The 20,348-nt window shown below is 48.3% G+C and overlaps 1 protein-coding gene across 2 annotated transcripts in view; it reads right to left on the bottom strand.

The window, feature by feature from the left end:
- SLCO5A1 (solute carrier organic anion transporter family member 5A1) overlaps positions 1 to 20,348 on the bottom strand; it is a 251,060-nt gene that overhangs the window by 116,958 nt on the left and 113,754 nt on the right. For both annotated transcript variants that reach the window (XM_063923884.1, XM_063923885.1), the window contains exon 3: positions 1,008 to 1,140. In XM_063923884.1, coding sequence (XP_063779954.1) covers positions 1,008 to 1,140 — 133 coding nt within the window. The remainder of the gene's footprint in view (positions 1 to 1,007; positions 1,141 to 20,348) is intronic.

Raw genomic sequence — 20,348 nt, forward strand, 5'->3', positions numbered from 1 at the left:
GTGATGTTGCCCATAGCAACCAATCAGATTATATCTATTATCTTCTAGAAGCAACTAGATAAATGTAGATTCTGATTGGTTGCTACAGGCAACATCACCAGTTCTAAAAAAACTCCCATCTTAGTAAATTTACCCAGTAGAGTCTGAGTGCCTGATTCACAGGTGCATGCAGTACTGATGTTTGCGCAGCTGGGCGATTACTTGCTACTGCACATGCGCAAAAACTCTAGGAAGCCATCACAGGGCATACACGAACCTAGATGTGCAAAGGTGGGGGGGGGGGGGGGGGGGGGGTTGGAGGATGGCAAGGCCTGCTGCATATTACTAGGCCCCATCCCCAAAATGTTGCGATTCGTGGGTCCACCGGTAGGGGCGGGATTACATTATGTGATTTGACACCATTTAGCCCCGCCCCTCCACAGTGCACTGCAATTCCCTGCCCCCAAAAATCGTCAGAGTAGGTAAATATGAGTTGAGCATTGCTCAGATACGCAAAATTGGCGTTATAGGGTATGCTGAGTCCGTCGCACGGAAGTACACAAGCTCACATTTGCATATTTTCATGTGCGGCTGCGATTAATCCATGATTAATTGCAGCAGCACATGATTTGCATCCACATCTGAATCGGACCCTGTGTCATCTTGTGCCTGGGGTAATGGACTGACTGTTATACATATGTAATATAGCAAAACTGATTACTGTAAGTATTGTGGATATTCTCAGTTGACACTAACAACTATCATGTTGGTGTCATTATGAGACTTATAATTTCACTAGCTGGTATCTGACCAGAAGGCCTTGCTTGTAGGAATACTAGTGATACAAATACACTGCATTTACTAATGAGAAATAATCTAAAAATAATTCTACTCACTGTATGTGTCACTGTATGTGCTCCTGCTGCTTAGCTACTAGTGTAGTTATAGTAACCAGAATACTAGTAAAGCAAACTATACATTCTCATCACTGCTGCTACGGTTTGGAGTTTAAACATATGTGAACTTACCAGTTGCCGATAAAACGGGGGTCACTCTGCTCAATGTTGACAATGGTTCGGGGATCAACATAAAATCCAATAAGAACTCCTCCTAACAAATATCCTGCGGCTGGACCCAGGGCTCCCATGACGTACATGATTGCTGTGAAAATGCAAGCAATAAAAACAGTGTAAGAGAATGCAAGCCATAAACACAGTGTAAAGGGCCCTACACACTGGGCGATGTGTAGGGCGATATGAACGATCTCATTCAGTAATGAACGATAAATCGTTCATATCGCTCAGTGTGTATGTATCAACGATGAACGATGCGCGGCCCCGCGATTGGTCATCGTTGATCTATTGTCGTTTAAACATGAAAGTCAATTTGGACGATATAGATGTAAAGTACTCTCATATCGTCCAAACTTACCATCAATATCGTTCAGTGTGTAGGCAAAATCGACCATCGATAGTATCGTTGGACGATATATCCTTGGTTGATTACATCGCCCAGTGTGTAGGGGGTTTAAGAAAATGCAAGCCATAAACATAAACACAGTGTAAGAGAAAGCAAAATAATGAGAAATGTGAGCTGAGTGCTTGTGAGCTCATAGCTTGGGTCTGAATGTGAGTCACACACAATCTGTACTGTACGCAGTGCTGATGTTCGTGTAGCCAGGGTCCGGTAAAAAGGGAGGCATGGGCAAATATTTGTGAGGCGTGACCACGACCCCCCCCCCCCCCAAAAAAAAAAAAATACTATGTGCCTTCAAAGGGGGCGCTGCGAGCTGCAGAGGGGGATACTTGTACCCCTCAGCAGTGTTGCCTGAGCAACTGACCCAGGTCACCATGCGCAGTGCCCTGCAACGGGGGTTGATTGTAAAGAGTACCCACCTCGCCCCCTCACTGTGCCCTGCATGTAGTTTAGTGATTATTTGCAACTGCGCATGCGTAAAAATGTCTGAAATGCCCTAAGGTGCATGTGCTATAGAGTGTACACACAAAGGTGTTGTTACAATCAATTACAATCAATTCAGATGGTATCAGAAAGGTGGCGGTTAGTGATGGGCGTTCCTAGCCAGTGACTATTAAGTGCAGCAGAGCCGGCCCTAGCCAATATGATGCCCTAGGCAAGATTTTGGCTGGTGCCCCCTAGCCAAAATCCGCTGGTTCCGCCTCTGACCTTGCACCTCTTTCCCAGCACCATCACCCCTCATCCATAGCAGTCCTTATTTTGGGGTTTGTACCCCCTATATTTTAAATAGGAACAGTTTGCCCATTTGGCGCACAGCCCAAAAAGGGGTGTGTTTTTGCTGGCAAGGGGCATGGCCACACAATAGTAACCCCAATTCCAATTACACCACTCAGTACTGCAACTTTATTCACATTTGATCATGCGATAGTGTCCATAATTCATATTACATCCCACAGTAGTATCACTTTACCTTATAAACGTTACTCCTCACAGTAGAGCCCCTTATTCACATTACATCACACTGAATTGCTCCTTATTCACATTACACCACACCCTATTGCTCTTTATTCACATTCGATGACACAGTAGTGCCCTTTCTATACGCAACGCCACATAGTAGAGCACCTTATACACATAATGCGACACAGTAATGCCCCTTACACATATGAGACACATTTTTAATGTCCTTATAAACATAATGCACCTTACACATTATGACAACCTTTATTAATGTCCTTTTACACGTAATGTCCCTTACACATATGCCGCACATTATTAATGCCCTTATACACATAATGACACACATAGTGCCCTCTACACACTTGCTGCACATTATTAGTGCCCCTATACGCATAATGACACACATACAGTAGTACCCTGTTACACATATGCCGCACATTATTAATGCCCTTATACACATAATGACACACATAGTGCCCCTTACACATATGTTGCACATTATTAATGCATTTTTACATGACACACATAATGCTCCTTACACATATTCCGAACACTACAGCACAACCAACCTACTCACATGCACACAACACTCAAACTAACACTGTGACCTCTGTCTCTGCTTGAATACAGATGTGTCCTCATAAATCTTGCCTCAATGCTAAAGTCGGGCACATTTGTTTTAATGAAAATGCATCTTATTTGCATTGCTATGTCGCTAGGATGCACAATCAGCTTCTGCTGATTAAAATGATATGCAACATGCATATATACTGTGTGAGACTGCTGTTTCTGCATATGACATGATGCTACACACAGAATATAGGCATGCCGCATATCATTTTAATCAGCAGAAGCTGCTGATGCCCCTAGGCATATCAAATGCCCTAGGCAATTGCCTAGTTTGCCTATGCCTATGGCCGGCTCTGAAGTGCAGAAATGGGCCGTTCCCTAGGTGTACTAAGGACCCACCAATCAGTATTACAGCACACATTAAACATGGGCGTCTCACTCCTTGCACATTCAGCTGCATGAATGTGCACTAAGGAAGGAGTCTGTATGCCATTTGCATAGACTGGCAGAATCAGGCCCCTTGTGTGCACTTGTACAGTCTCACACCATAAGCGGGAATTCAGGTCTGCTCTGGGAGAGGTACCGGTCTTCCTGTACATAGTCACAATGTACTGAACCTGTATGGCTTTATGTATACTATGGGGGGGAGGGGGGCTTGTGTATGTTTATAAACAATAACAATTATTTAGAGTAGTCTAGGAACAATGCTGCCGATATGTTACAGGCCCTTGCCTAGAAGAACTGTGAATAAATGAATTACTCTTTCATGTGTATGTGAAACAGAATAATTTCATATTTAAAATGCTTACATGAATTAGCATCAAAAGAATGTTGTTAGTAAATAGAGCTGATTAAAGAACATCATTGTATGAATATAATTATGAATCATGATAAATTTAAAGTGGTACAATCACTTACGCGCAGTCACTTAGTGCCTGATGCAAGTTTACATAGGGTAAAATAGCGGTTTTTGTAATGCGCTCAACCACAAAGCAATCTGCACACGTGTGTATACAGATTTATACACATCTAGTGCAGTTCCAGGCTGTTCCCGCGCACATTATGCCATGTCATCACAGATGAGGAGAAGGGGAGCAGGAACGCCATAAGGTAGAGACAGGTCTTGCTGTGGCAGCACTGTGCTGTCCCCTTGGCTATTTTAGCGTACATTTGGCTATATTATTTATCACACATACTACAGTATGTCCAATATGCAGGGACGTGCAGTCAGGGGAGGCAGTGCCTCCCTTGTCATCAATGATTCAAATAATACAAAGAAGATACTTATGACACATATTCTGTGCCACAAGTATCTGCTTTAGCCTTTGTATTATGTTAATAATTTTTTACCAACTAAAAAACAGTGTCAGTGTGTTTTGGAGGCACCGCTCGTGGTGCCTCCCGCTGTCAGTGATGAAGGTCTGGAAGCGGGGGGCGGGGCCAAGCATCGGACAGTCATAACCCATTGAGAAAAAAACCTGTAAGCGGCACCTCAAGAAGTGCCGCTTTGACAGGGGCGTGCTGACAGCCCTTATCATGCAAGCACGCCCCTGTCACTGATCTCATGTGATTGGCCGATTCCGGGGGCAGCGGGAGCACTAATAATTATTATTTACATTATTTTATTATGCGCCTGCCCGTCCCCCAGTAACGCACAGCTGCTGCCAAGTGCAGTCCGACCTGAGGGGGAGGAACGGCCGCGATTCCTTCTCCTCTCACATGCAACTGCCATACCTGAGCTGCGGTGACAGAAGAGGACCTCACTGGGTGCCGGGGTGTCTGTGCTGTACTCCCCCAGTGACCCAGAGCACAGAAGCAGCAGCAGCCTCTCAGCCTCCCTGGCTCTGAGTTCCCAGTTCCCCCAGTCTGCAGCAGGCGGCTGGGGATCAGAGACAGCGGGTAGGTGGGCGTCCGGCACTTAGCACCAGACTCCGGCCGCAGCACCAGTGCCGGATTTAAAGCAGGACGTGTAGGGATCAATGTGCTCGGTACTCTACTCCCATGCCTGGGGGCTCTGCTCCATACTCTTCTAGCCCAGCCCAGGCTGCTGGCTGACTGCAGCTTCGGCAGAATTAAGATGGTGGCTGAGGGCATGATCCTCCACATCACAACAGGGGGCACTGACAGGTAAGGCACTAGCTTTTGGCCCTCTACAGTATGTTTGTGTAAGTTGTAACTGTGTGTGCACACTTTGCCCTCCCATGCCTGTTACAATGACAGCGGCTGTGATGGGGTGCTGCAGCTGGCCTGGCACCCTGGCACTTCAAGATGGCACATGGCTTCACAGAGGCCACCCTCCCTTGTCCCACTGCCCCATGTACCCCGCAAATCATGCCTGCCATGTTTATCTCCGCGCTTCCCACTTCCGTGTAATTAAACTAGACCACAACTCCAGGGAGCCTGAGAGCCTGATCACCCGCACTGAGGACACCATCTGCAACAGCGGCCTGGGTGCCACAGGGTCCTCCAGGGTGCATGTACCTTACAGTGTCGACTCGGTGATCAGGCAGCCCACCCTTAGCAATTTGTCACGGAGCATCAGCAGCCCATAGATGGAGAGGCAGCAGTGGTGGTGTCTGAGAGTGCCGGCAATCCATGTATCCTGCAGCCCCCATCCCAGCTGCTGCTGCAGGGCCAGTCCTGTATACCCACACAGTGTTCTGCAGAGTGGGCATAATTGCCCTGTGCCCATTGCCCTATCACCTATGTCTACCAGCAGGGCCACACTGGTCATCTGGCAGTCTGGTCCAGTTAAGCAGCAGATACACCTCCTGGCGATGCGCTCTGTGGGTGCGGGTTTTGTACAATTTGGCTGTGTCATGACGTCACTTTGCACAGCAACATATTTGGTAACACACTGGGTTGAGGAGCTGAGGAGTTGTGAGTGACATTACAGCTCTCCTGGTGCTGCCTTCTCCTGCTCTCCCGTCTCCCACTATTCCTCTTCTCTACCTCTCCCACTATTCCTCCTCTCTACCTCTCCCATCTCCCACTATTCCTCCTCTCTATCTCTCCCATCTCCCACTATTCCTCCTCTCTATCTCTCCCATCTCCCACTATTCCTCCTCTCTACCTCTCCCATCTCCCAGTATTCCTCCTCTCTACCTCTCCCATCTCCCACTATTCTTTCTCTCTACCTCTCCCATCTCCCAGTATTCCTCCTCTCTCCCGTCTCCACTATTCCTCCTCTCTCCTGTCTCCTCTCTACCTCTCCCATCTCCCACTATTCCTCCTCTCTACTTCTCCCATCTCCCACTTTTCCTCCTCTCTACCTCTCCCATCTCCCGCTATTTCTCCTCTCTACCTCTCCCATCTCCCACTATTCCTCCTCTCTACCTCTCCCATCTCCCACTATTCCTCCTCTCTCCCGTCTCCACTATTCCTCCTCTCTCCTGTCTCCCGCTATTCCTCCTCTCTACCTCTCCCATCTCCCACTATTCCTCCTCTCTACCTCTCCCATCTCCCGCTATTTCTCCTCTCTACCTCTCCCATCTCCCACTATTCCTCCTCTCTACTTCTCCCATCTCCCACTATTCCTCCTCTATACCTCTCCCATCTCCCACTATTCCTCCTCTCTACCTCTCCCACTAGTCCTCCTCTCTACCTCTTCCATCTCCCACTATTCCTCCTCTCTACCTCTCCCATCTCCCACTATTCCTCCTCTCTATCTCTCCCACTATTCCTCCTCTACCACTACCATCTCCCACTATTCCTCCTCTCTACCTCTCCCACTATTCCTCCTCTCTACCACTACCATCTCCCACTATTCCTCCTCTCTACCTCTCCCATCTCCCGCTATTTCTCCTCTCTACCTCTCCCATCTCCCACTATTCCTCCTCTCTCCCGTCTCCACTATTCCTCCTCTCTCCTGTCTCCCGCTATTCCTCCTCTCTACCTCTCCCATCTCCCACTATTCCTCCTCTCTACCTCTCCCATCTCCCGCTATTTCTCCTCTCTACCATCTCCCACTATTCCTCCTCTCTACTTCTCCCATCTCCCACTATTCCTCCTCTATACCTCTCCCATCTCCCACTATTCCTCCTCTCTACCTCTCCCACTAGTCCTCCTCTCTACCTCTTCCATCTCCCACTATTCCTCCTCTCTACCTCTCCCATCTCCCACTATTCCTCCTCTCTATCTCTCCCACTATTCCTCCTCTACCACTACCATCTCCCACTATTCCTCCTCTCTACCACTACCATCTCCCACTATTCCTCCTCTCTACCTCTCCCATCTCCCACTATTCCTCCTCTCTACCTCTCCCATCTCCCACTATTCCTCCTCTCTACCTCTCCCATCTCCCAGTATTCCTCCTCTCTCCTGTCTCCACTATTCCTCCTCTCTCCTGTCTCCCGCTATTCCTCCTCTCTACCTTTCCCATCTCCCAGTATTTATCCTCTCTACCTCTCCCATCTCCCAGTATTCCTCCTCTCTACCTTTCCCATCTCCCAGTATTCCTCCTCTCTACCTCTCCCATCTCCCACTATTCCTCCTCTCTACCTCTCCCATCTCCCACTATTCCTCCTCTCTATCTCTCCCACTATTCCTCCTCTCTACCACTATCATCTCCCACTATTCCTCCTCTCTACCTCTCCCATCTCCCACTATTCCTCCTCTCTATCTCTCCCACTATTCCTCCTCTCTACCACTATCATCTCCCACTATTCCTCCTCTCTACCTCTCCCATCTCCCACTATTCTTCCTCTCTATCTCTCCTATCTCCCAGTATTCCTCCTCTCTATCTCTCCCACTATTCCTCCTCTCTACCACCATCATCTCCCACTATTCCTCCTCTCTACCTCTCCTATCTCCCACTATTACTCCTCTCTACCTCTCCCATCTCCCACTATTCCTCCCCTCTATCTCTCCCGCTATTCCTCCTCTCTACCACCATCATCTCCCACTATTCCTCCTCTCTACCTCTCCATCTCCCACTATTCCTCCTCTCTAGCTCTCCCACTATTCCTCCTCTCTACCACTATCATCTCCCACTATTCCTCCTCTCTATCTCTCCCATCTCCCACTATTCCTCCTCTCTATCTCTCCCATCTCCCACTATTCCTCCTCTCTATCTCTCCCATCTCCCACTATTCCTCCTCTCTATCTCTCCCATCTCCCACTATTCCTCCTCTCTATCTCTCCCATCTCCCACTATTCCTCCCCTCTATCTCTCCCGCTATTCCTCCTCTCTACCACCATCATCTCCCACTATTCCTCCTCTCTACCTCTCCATCTCCCACTATTCCTCCTCTCTAGCTCTCCCACTATTCCTCCTCTCTACCACTATCATCTCCCACTATTCCTCCTCTCTATCTCTCCCATCTCCCACTATTCCTCCTCTCTATCTCTCCCATCTCCCACTATTCCTCCTCTCTATCTCTCCCATCTCCCACTATTCCTCCTCTCTATCTCTCCCATCTCCCACTATTCCTCCTCTCTATCTCTCCCATCTCCCACTATTCCTCCTCTCTATCTCTCCCATCTCCCACTATTCCTCCTCTCTATCTCTCCCATCTCCCACTATTCCTCCTCTCTATCTCTCCCATCTCCCACTATTCCTCCTCTCTATCTCTCCCATCTCCCACTATTCCTCCTCTCTATCTCTCCCATCTCCCACTATTCCTCCTCTCTATCTCTCCCATCTCCCACTATTCCTCCTCTCTATCTCTCCCATCTCCCACTATTCCTCCTCTCTATCTCTCCCATCTCCCACTATTCCTCCTCTCTATCTCTCCCATCTCCCACTATTCCTCCTCTCTATCTCTCCCATCTCCCACTATTCCTCCTCTCTATCTCTCCCATCTCCCACTATTCCTCCTCTCTATCTCTCCCATCTCCCACTATTCCTCCTCTCTATCTCTCCCATCTCCCACTATTCCTCCTCTCTATCTCTCCCATCTCCCACTATTCCTCCTCTCTATCTCTCCCATTCTTCCCACTATTCCTCCTCTCTATCTCTCCCATCTCCCACTATTCCTCCTCTCTATCTCTCCCATCTCCCACTATTCCTCCTCTCTATCTCTCCCATCTCCCACTATTCCTCCTCTCTATCTCTCCCATCTCCCACTATTCCTCCTCTCTATCTCTCCCATCTCCCACTATTCCTCCTCTCTATCTCTCCCATCTCCCACTATTCCTCCTCTCTATCTCTCCCATCTCCCACTATTCCTCCTCTCTATCTCTCCCATCTCCCACTATTCCTCCTCTCTATCTCTCCCATCTCCCACTATTCCTCCTCTCTATCTCTCCCATCTCCCACTATTCCTCCTCTCTATCTCTCCCATCTCCCACTATTCCTCCTCTCTATCTCTCCCATCTCCCACTATTCCTCCTCTCTATCTCTCCCATCTCCCACTATTCCTCCTCTCTATCTCTCCCATCTCCCACTATTCCTCCTCTCTATCTCTCCCATCTCCCACTATTCCTCCTCTCTATCTCTCCCATCTCCCACTATTCCTCCTCTCTATCTCTCCCATCTCCCACTATTCCTCCTCTCTATCTCTCCCATCTCCCACTATTCCTCCTCTCTATCTCTCCCATCTCCCACTATTCCTCCTCTCTATCTCTCCCATCTCCCACTATTCCTCCTCTCTATCTCTCCCATCTCCCACTATTCCTCCTCTCTATCTCTCCCATCTCCCACTATTCCTCCTCTCTATCTCTCCCATCTCCCACTATTCCTCCTCTCTATCTCTCCCATCTCCCACTATTCCTCCTCTCTATCTCTCCCATCTCCCACTATTCCTCCTCTCTATCTCTCCCATCTCCCACTATTCCTCCTCTCTATCTCTCCCATCTCCCACTATTCCTCCTCTCTATCTCTCCCATCTCCCACTATTCCTCCTCTCTATCTCTCCCATACTATTCCTCCTCTCTATCTCTCCCATCTCCCACTATTCCTCCTCTCTATCTCTCCCATCTCCCACTATTCCTCCTCTCTATCTCTCCCATCTCCCACTATTCCTCCTCTCTATCTCTCCCATCTCCCACTATTCCTCCTCTCTATCTCTCCCATCTCCCACTATTCCTCCTCTCTATCTCTCCCATCTCCCACTATTCCTCCTCTCTATCTCTCCCATCTCCCACTATTCCTCCTCTCTATCTCTCCCATCTCCCACTATTCCTCCTCTCTATCTCTCCCATCTCCCACTATTCCTCCTCTCTATCTCTCCCATCTCCCACTATTCCTCCTCTCTATCTCTCCCATCTCCCACTATTCCTCCTCTCTATCTCTCCCATCTCCCACTATTCCTCCTCTCTATCTCTCCCATCTCCCACTATTCCTCCTCTCTATCTCTCCCATCTCCCACTATTCCTCCTCTCTATCTCTCCCATCTCCCACTATTCCTCCTCTCTATCTCTCCCATCTCCCACTATTCCTCCTCTCTATCTCTCCCATCTCCCACTATTCCTCCTCTCTATCTCTCCCATCTCCCACTATTCCTCCTCTCTATCTCTCCCATCTCCCACTATTCCTCCTCTCTATCTCTCCCATCTCCCACTATTCCTCCTCTCTATCTCTCCCATCTCCCACTATTCCTCCTCTCTATCTCTCCCATCTCCCACTATTCCTCCTCTCTATCTCTCCCATCTCCCACTATTCCTCCTCTCTATCTCTCCCATCTCCCACTATTCCTCCTCTCTATCTCTCCCATCTCCCACTATTCCTCCTCTCTATCTCTCCCATCTCCCACTATTCCTCCTCTCTATCTCTCCCATCTCCCACTATTCCTCCTCTCTATCTCTCCCATCTCCCACTATTCCTCCTCTCTATCTCTCCCATCTCCCACTATTCCTCCTCTCTATCTCTCCCATCTCCCACTATTCCTCCTCTCTATCTCTCCCATCTCCCACTATTCCTCCTCTCTATCTCTCCCATCTCCCACTATTCCTCCTCTCTATCTCTCCCATCTCCCACTATTCCTCCTCTCTATCTCTCCCATCTCCCACTATTCTTCCTCTCTATCTCTCCCATCTCCCACTATTCCTCCTCTCTATCTCTCCCATCTCCCACTATTCCTCCTCTCTATCTCTCCCATCTCCCACTATTCCTCCTCTCTATCTCTCCCATCTCCCACTATTCCTCCTCTCTATCTCTCCCATCTCCCACTATTCTCCTCTCTATCTCTCCCATCTCCCACTATTCTTCCTCTCTATCTCTCCCATCTCCCACTATTCCTCCTCTCTATCTCTCCCATCTCCCACTATTCCTCCTCTCTATCTCTCCCATCTCCCACTATTCCTCCTCTCTATCTCTCCCATCTCCCACTATTCCTCCTCTCTATCTCTCCCATCTCCCACTATTCCTCCTCTCTATCTCTCCCATCTCCCACTATTCCTCCTCTCTATCTCTCCCATCTCCCACTATTCCTCCTCTCTACCACATCCATCTCCCACTATTCCTCCTCTCTATCTCTCCCATCTCCCACTATTCCTCCTCTCTATCTCTCCCATCTCCACTATTCCTCCTCTCTATCTCTCCCATCTCCCACTATTCCTCCTCTCTATCTCTCCCATCTCCCACTATTCCTCCTCTCTATCTCTCCCATCTCCCACTATTCCTCCTCTCTATCTCTCCCATCTCCCACTATTCTCCTCTCTATCTCCATCCCACTATTCCTCCTCTCTACCACTCTCATCTCCCACTATTCCTCCTCTCTATCTCTCCCATCTCCCACTATTCCTCCTCTCTATCTCTCCCATCTCCCACTATTCCTCCTCTCTATCTCTCCCATCTCCCACTATTCCTCCTCTCTATCTCTCCCATCTCCCACTATTCCTCCTCTCTATCTCTCCCATCTCCCACTATTCCTCCTCTCTATCTCTCCATCTCCACTATTCCTCCTCTCTATCTCTCCCATCTCCCACTATTCCTCCTCTCTATCTCTCCCATCTCCCACTATTCCTCCTCTCTATCTCTCCCATCTCCCACTATTCCTCCTCTCTATCTCTCCCATCTCCCACTATTCCTCCTCTCTATCTCTCCCATCTCCCACTATTCCTCCTCTCTATCTCTCCCATCTCCCACTATTCCTCCTCTCTATCTCTCCCATCTCCCACTATTCCTCCTCTCTATCTCTCCCATCTCCCACTATTCCTCCTCTCTATCTCTCCCATCTCCCACTATTCCTCCTCTCTATCTCTCCCATCTCCCACTATTCCTCCTCTCTATCTCTCCCATCTCCCACTATTCCTCCTCTCTATCTCTCCCCTATTCCTCCTCTCTACCACATCATCTCCCACTATTCCTCCTCTCTATCTCTCCCATCTCCCACTATTCCTCCTCTCTATCTCTCCCATCTCCCACTATTCTCTCTCTATCTCTCCCATCTCTCCCACTATTCCTCCTCTCTATCTCTCCCATCTCCCACTATTCCTCCTCTCTATCTCTCCCATCTCCCACTATTCCTCCTCTCTATCTCTCCCATCTCCCACTATTCCTCCTCTCTATCTCTCCCATCTCCCACTATTCCTCCTCTCTATCTCTCCCATCTCCCACTATTCCTCCTCTCTATCTCTCCCATCTCCCACTATTCTCCTCCTCTCATATCTCTCCCATCTCCCACTATTCTCTCTCTCTCACTCTATCTCTCTCCATCTCCCAGTATTCCTCCTCTCTATCTCTCCCATTTCCCGCTATTCCTCCTCTCTACCACCATCATCTCCCACTATTCCTCCTCTCTATCTCTCCCATCTCCCACTATTCCTCCTCTCTATCTCTCCCATCTCCCACTATTCCTCCTCTCTATCTCTCCCATCTCCCACTATTCCTCCTCTCTATCTCTCCCATCTCCCACTATTCCTCCTCTCTATCTCTCCCATCTCCCACTATTCCTCCTCTCTATCTCTCCCATCTCCCACTATTCCTCCTCTCTATCTCTCCCATCTCCCACTATTCTTCCTCTCTATCTCTCCTATCTCCCAGTATTCCTCCTCTCTATCTCTCCCATTTCCCGCTATTCCTCCTCTCTACCACCATCATCTCCCACTATTCCTCCTCTCTACCTCTCCCATCTCCCACTATTCCTCCTCTCTATCTCTCCCACTATTCCTCCTCTCTACCACTATCATCTCCCACTATTCCTCCTCTCTACCTCTCCCATCTCCCACTATTCTTCCTCTCTACCTCTCCTATCTCCCAGTATTCCTCCTCTTTACCTCTCCCATCTCCCAGTATTCCTCCTCTCTACCTCTCCCATCTCCCACTATTCCTCCTCTCTCCCGTCTCCACTATTCCTTCTCTCTCCTGTCTTCCGCTATTCCTTCTCTCTACTTTAATTTTACATACCAGCACTTCTATTTACTAACATCAATGACTGATTTACCCCAAATATAAGTGGGATGTGCATTTGCTATACCATTTGGCATAACAACTTTAGGAGGACATTGTGTGTTTACAGCAGACATGTGGGACCATATCCCCACTCCCCTACCTTTCCGCACCAGCAACTGAGCTTCCCCAGCTGCAGTGCCTCACCAGCCACTGACCTCACCGCACGCCACTGCCAATATGTGTCTATCCATGTCCCTTAATGTTCTAAAAATCTGCACCTGAAACCCACGATGTTCATACAGAAGCAATGCTGTAATGTAACCTCAAAGACTGTCCTACATACGCCAAAATCAGTTCTCATTATTTATTTTATCTATAAGCAGCCTGCATATTCCATAGCATTGTGCACAAGACAAACATAAGACTATGGGGGTCATTCCAAGTTGTTTGCTAGTTGCCGATTTTCGCTATGCTGCGATTTGTTGCTAACTGCGCATGCGCATGGTACGCAGCGTGCATGCGCTAAGTTATTTAACACAAAACTTAGTAGATTTGCTGGTGTTCGTACGACGCTTTTCAGTCGCGCTGCTGTTCGGTAAATGATTGACAGGATAGGGGCGTTTCTGGGCGGCAACTCAGCGTTTTCACGGCGTTGGCTAAAAAATGCAGGCGTGTCAAGGAAAAACGCGGGAGTGTCTGGAGAAACGGGAGTGGCTGGCCGAACGTAGGGCGTGTTTGTGACGTCAAACCAGGAACTAAACGGACTGAGCTGATCGCAATCTAGTAGTAGGTCTGGAGCTACTCAGAAACTGCAAGAAAATATTTAGTAGCAGTTCTGCTAATCTTTCTTTCGCTATTCTGCTAAACTAAGATACACTCCCAGAGGGCGGCGGCCTAGCGTTTGCAATGCTGCTAAAAGCAGCTAGCGAGCGAACAACTCGGAATGAGGGCCTATAAGACATAACATGAGACAGCAGAGAATGAGAGCCCTCCTTGCATTAACTTACATTAACTTATGATAGAAAAGGCAGAAGTTTATATTAAAAGTTCTTGTCACATTTGCATTAATGCTACTTTTCCCTTTAAGCATCATTTGTAAAAACAGTACTACATGAGCACAGAAATAAAGTGCTCAGGGATTGACCTGAAGGTTATAGAAGATATTAATTGTGAGGGTTTATTTAAATTATTTTTACTATCAGTGTTCTTAGTGCTAAAGGCCAGTACTCACTGGCCTATGTGGGAGAGATGTGTGCTGAGCGAATCGCTCAGCACACATCTCTCCCGCCGCTCAGCACAGCGCGATGTGTGCTGAGCGTGCGGGGGGAGACGGGGGGGCGCTCATTTCACCCAGCGGATGAAATGAGCGACCTGCTAGATTGGCCTGCATGCAGGCCAATCTAGCACCAGCAATCTAGCACCAGCGCATCGCTATCGCTGTGGGGGGTACACACGGAGCGATCGCTGCTTAAAATCGGAGCGATCGCTGCTTAAAATATAAGCAATCTAGTCAGATTGCTTAGATTTTAAGCAGCGATCGCTCTGTGAGTTCCCCCCTTAAGAGTGTGCATCTGCATCTCTCTTCCTCTAGCATAGTATTAGAAGCCTCAGCATGATAACACCTCTTGATATCTTTAGTAATAGGATGTGCAGTCCAGGTCCCCCTCTCTTTCCACTATATTTGTGTATATATTGTACACTGGGGGTCATTCCGAGTTGTTCGCTCGTTATTTTTTTTCGCTACGGAGCGATTAGTCGCAAACTGCGCATGCTCAATGTACGCAGTGCGCCTGCGCCAAGTAAATTTGCAAAAAAGTTTGGTATTTTACTCACGGCGTAACAAAGTTTTTTCATCGTTCTGCTGATCGGAGTGTGATTGACAGGAAGTGGGTGTTTCTGGGCGGAAACTGACCGTTTTCTGGGAGTGTGCGGAAAAACGCTGCCGTTTCAGGGAAAAACGCAGGAAAGTAGCTGGAGAAACGGGGGAGTGTCCGGCCGAACGCTGGGTGTGTTCGTGACGTCAAACCAGGAACGAAACGGACTGAACTGATCGCAGTGTAGGAGTAAGTCTCGAGCTACTCAGAAACTGCTAAGAAATTTCTATTCGCAATCCTGCTAATCTTTCGTTCGCAATTCTGCTATGCTAAGATACACTCCCAGAGGGCGGCGGCTTAGCGTGTGCAATGCTGCTAAAAGCAGCTAGCGAGCGAACAACTCGGAATGAGGGCCACTGGAAGACAAGGCTTCCTTCCTCTGGTATTGGCACTCCTTCCATTCACCGTCAGGTGTTTTAATTAGCTGGGTTCCAGCACTTCAGATCACACATTGATAAGGCCCTATTTAGAGGTAAGTCCTGAATAAATTTATAGAATGTGATAGTATTAGGAATGTTAGGGACCCATGTGATGAAGTCACCTGGCTGCGGTACATGGGCCCGCATATTTGCGCAAATGTGTACTAAGAACGTCAATTATACTCCATGTTAATTGTAAGGGTTTATTTTAATTATTTTTACTATCAGTGTTCTTAGTGCTATGAGTGTGCATCTGCATCTCTCTTCCTCCAGCATAGTATTAGAAGCCTCAGCATGATAGCACCTCTTGATATCTTTAGTAATAGGATGTGCAGTGCAGGTCCCCCCCTCTAGGTTATAGAAGATTACAGAATTAGTACTGAGACTGTCGTTTGTGTGATGTGTACAGTGAAGTAAAGAATGTCAGATAACAGCAGTGGTGCAAGTAAAAATATTTTCTTAGTGGTACTGAGTGCAGAAAAATGGGCGTGGTCATGCGGTGTCAGGGTGTGTGGTCACATGCCACTAGTGGGAGTGGCTACATGACACTAGCGGCGTGGCCACACGACACAGCCCCTTATCTTTGAACTCTAGAGAAATATATAGTATTGCTCCCAGTATAATAGAAATATATATAGTAATGCCCCAATTTAATAACCATATATAATAATGCCTCCATTATAACAGGAATATATACTTTAGTAGTTCCCCTTGGTATAATAGAAATATATAGTATTGCCCTCATAATAATATACATATATAGTAGTGTCCACATTATATTAGAAATTAATGACCCCACACAGTGACGCCAGAGACATGCCCAGTAGCCCAAAAGTCACTCAGTGCAGATGCGTCACACAAGCTGAGTGAATGGAAACAGCTGCACTGCTGCTCCCAGCAAGGGAGGCTGTGGGAAAGTACAACCAGGCTCCTCTCTTCACGCCAGCCACAGCCGCCAGAGGAGGAATCGTGATGTGATGTCACCATTGCGGTCTCAGTAACCCTAAGTGGGAGGCGCCGTCATGCTGCCAAGCACCACGGTCTTGTTGCTTTGTGGCGCATTATAATTGTGGTAATGGAGGTCACAGGTGCAAAGTGTGTGGCCGGTGGTACTGCGTACCCGCTGCCAATTTCTTAAGGGTACTCCGTACCCGAGCGTACCCGCATACTTGCACCACTGGATAACAGTAGGCAAGGAATGTGATCATAGATGAGTTTGCAGGGACCCCTTACGTTTGATAGGATGGCACAGGCGTTTTGTAAATTAGAAGATATGACAAAGGATAATTAAAGGTGTAAACCCTTGGCAGAACACAGGTAGCTTGAGCTAAGAGAGAAGAGCACAGTTAGTTAATCTGTAGAGAGGGAGCACATGTACAGTAGCTTGGTCTACAGAGGGAGAAAACAAGGCCGCTCTGTAGAAGAACAGCATGTTCTATGGATGAAGAGCAGAGGTTGTTTGTTCTATAGATAAGGAGCACAAGTCTATGAGAGATACACTCAGTTCTTTATTATTATGTGTCAGCAATGTTCTGGCTGTGACTGTTAATTCCAAGCTGGGTTGCGGTTGGGAGGCGGACTCTCCAGGATGGAAGTGGCATGAAGGGTTAAAGTTCTTAGCGGCCCCTGAGGTGACAACTGTAACTGAGACCTCTGAACAGAGTTCCAATTGGGAGCCGGTCTCTCCGGGATGGAAACGAGCTGGTTGAATAAAATTCCTTCACATCAAGTGCTTGAATTGAAGACAAGGATAATGATGAAAATAAGATTTTACTTACCGGTAAATCTATTTCTCGTAGTCTGTAGAGGATGCTGGGGACTCCGTAAGGACCATGGGGAATAGACGGGCTCCGCAGGAGATAGGGCACTTTAAGAAAGACTTTAGGATTCTGGGTGTGCACTGGCTCCTTCCTCTATGTCTCCTCCAGACCTCAGTTAGGGAAACTGTGCCCAGAGGATACGGACAGTGCGAAGAAAGGATTTTCGTTAATCCAAGGGCAAGATTCATACCAGCCACACCAATCACAACGTATAACTTGTGATAAACTACCCAGTTAACAGTATGAAAAAACAACATAGCATCAGTACATGACCGATGCAACCATAACATAACCCTTATTGAAGCAATAACTATATACAAGTATTGCAGAAGTAGTCCGCACTTGGGACGGGCGCCCACAATCCTCTACGGACTACGAGAAATAGATTTACCGGTAAGTAAAATCTTATTTTCTCTAACGTCCTAGAGGATGCTGGGGACTCCGTAAGGACCATGGGGATTATACCAAAGCTCCCAAACGGGCGGGAGAGTGCGGATGACTCTGCAGCACCGATTGAGCAAACAGGAGGTCCTCCTCAGCCAGGGTATCAAACTTATAGAACTTTGCAAAGGTGTTTGACCCCGACCAAGTAGCTGCTCGGCACAACTGTAATGCCGAGACCCCTCGGGCAGCCGCCCAAGAAGAGCCCACCTTCCTAGTGGAATGGGCCTTAACCGATTTAGGCAATGGTAATCCTGCCGTAGAATGCGCCTGCTGAATCGTGTTACAGATCCAGCTAGCAATAGTCTGCTTGGAAGCAGGAGCGCCAACCTTGTTGGCCGCATACAGAACAAACAGAGCTTCAGTCTTCCTGATCCTAGCTGTTCTGGACACATAAATCTTCAAAGTCCTGACCACATCCAGGGACTCGGAATCCCCCAAGTCCCCCGTAGCCACAGGCACGACAATAGGTTGGTTCATATGAAAAGATGAGACCACCTTTGGCAGAAATTGAGGACGAGTCCTCAATTCTGCCCTATCCACATGAAAAACCAGGTAGGGGCTTTTATACGACAAAGCCGCCAATTCTGAAACACGCCTTGCAGAAGCCAAGGCCAATAACATAACCACTTTCCAAGTGAGATATTTCAATTCCACCGTCTTGAGTGGTTCAAACCAAGGTGACTTGAGGAAACTTAATACCACGTTAAGATCCCAAGGTGCCACCGGAGGTACAAAGGGAGGCTGAATATGCAGTACCCCCTTCACAAATGTCTGTACTTCAGGAAGAGAAGCCAATTATTTTTGGAAGAAAATGGATAAGGCCGAAATTTGGACCTTTATGGACCCTAATTTTAGGTTCAAATTCACTCCCGTTTGCAAGAAGTGAAGCAGACGGCCCAAATGGAACTCCTCCGTAGGAGCAGTTCTGGCCTCATACCAAGACACATATTTTCGCCATATATGGTGATAATGTTTCAATGTCACGTCCTTCCTAGCCTTGATCAGGGTAGGAATGACCTCCTCCGGAATACCTTTTACCGCTAGGATCCGGCGTTCAACCGCCATGCCATCAAATGCAGCCGCGGTAAGTCTTGGAACAGACAGGGTCCCTGCTGCAGCAGATCCTGCCTTAGGGGAAGAGGCCACGGATCTTCTGTGAGCAACTCTTGCAGATCCGGATACCAAGTCCTTCGTGGCCAATCCGGAACAATGAGGATCGTTCTGACTCCTCTTAGCCTTATTATTCTCAACACCTTGGGTATGAGAGGTAGAGGAGGGAACACATAGACCGATCTGAACACCCAAGGTGTCACTAGAGCGTCTACCGCTACCGCCTGAGGGTCCCTGGACCTGGCGCAATACCGCTTTAGCTTTTTGTTGAGACGAGACGCCATCATGTCTATCTGAGGCAGTCCCCACCAACCCACGATCTGTGCGAAGACTTCTGGATGAAGTCCCCACTCTCCCGGATGCAGGTTGTGTCTGCTGAGGAAGTACGCTTCCCAGTTGTCCACCCCCGGGATGAATACTGCTGATAGGGCGCTTACATGGCCTTCCGCCCAGCGAAGAATCCTGGTCGCTTCTGCCATGGCCACTCTGCTCCTTGTGCCGCCTTGGCGGTTTACATGAGCCACTGCCGTGACATTGTCTGACTGAATCAGAACCGGTTTGTCCCGAAGCAATGCCTCCGCTTGGCGTAGGGCGCTGTATATGGCCCTCAACTCCAGGACGTTGATGTGGAGACCAGTCTCCAGATTTGACCAGAGACCTTGGAAATTTCTTCCCAGTGTGACCGCTCTCCAACCTCGGAGGCTTGCGTCCATGGTCACCAGGATCCAGTCCTGATTCCGAACCTGCGGCCTTCTAGGAGGTGAGCACTGTGCAGCCACCACAGGAGAGATACCCTGGCTCTGGGAGACAGGGTGATCCTTTCATGCATTTGTAAATGAGACCCGGACCATTTGTCCGGTAGATCCCATTGAAAGGTCCTCGCATGGAACCTGCCGATGGGGATGGCCTCGTACGATGCCACCATCTTCCCCAGGACACATGTGCAATGATGCACTGAAACCATTTTTAGCTTTAATAGGTTCCTGACCAGGGCCATGAGCTCCTGAGCAGTTTCCATCGGAAGAAAAACCTTTTTCTGGTCTGTGTCTAGAATCAGACCCAGAAAGGTCAGGCGTGTTGTAGGGACTAGCTGGGACTTCGGTAAATTGAGAATCCAGCCGTGCCCCTGCAACATCCTCACCGACAGCGACACGCTGTCCAGCAACTTCTCCCGAGATCTCGCCTTTATGAGGAGATCGTCCAAGTATGGGATAATTGTGACCCCCTGCTTGCGCAGGAGCACCATCATTTCCGCCATTACCTTGGTGAAAATTCTCGGGGCTGTGGAAAGCCCAAACGGCAACGTCTGAAATTGGTAATGACAGTCCTGTACTGCAAATCTCATGAACGCCTGATGAGGAGGGAAAATCGGAACATGAAGGTATGCATCCTTTATGTCCAGGGACACCATCCAATCCCCCCC

The sequence above is a fragment of the Pseudophryne corroboree genome, chromosome 5 (assembly GCF_028390025.1).
Source record: "Pseudophryne corroboree isolate aPseCor3 chromosome 5, aPseCor3.hap2, whole genome shotgun sequence".
Taxonomy (NCBI): Eukaryota; Metazoa; Chordata; class Amphibia; order Anura; family Myobatrachidae; genus Pseudophryne; species Pseudophryne corroboree.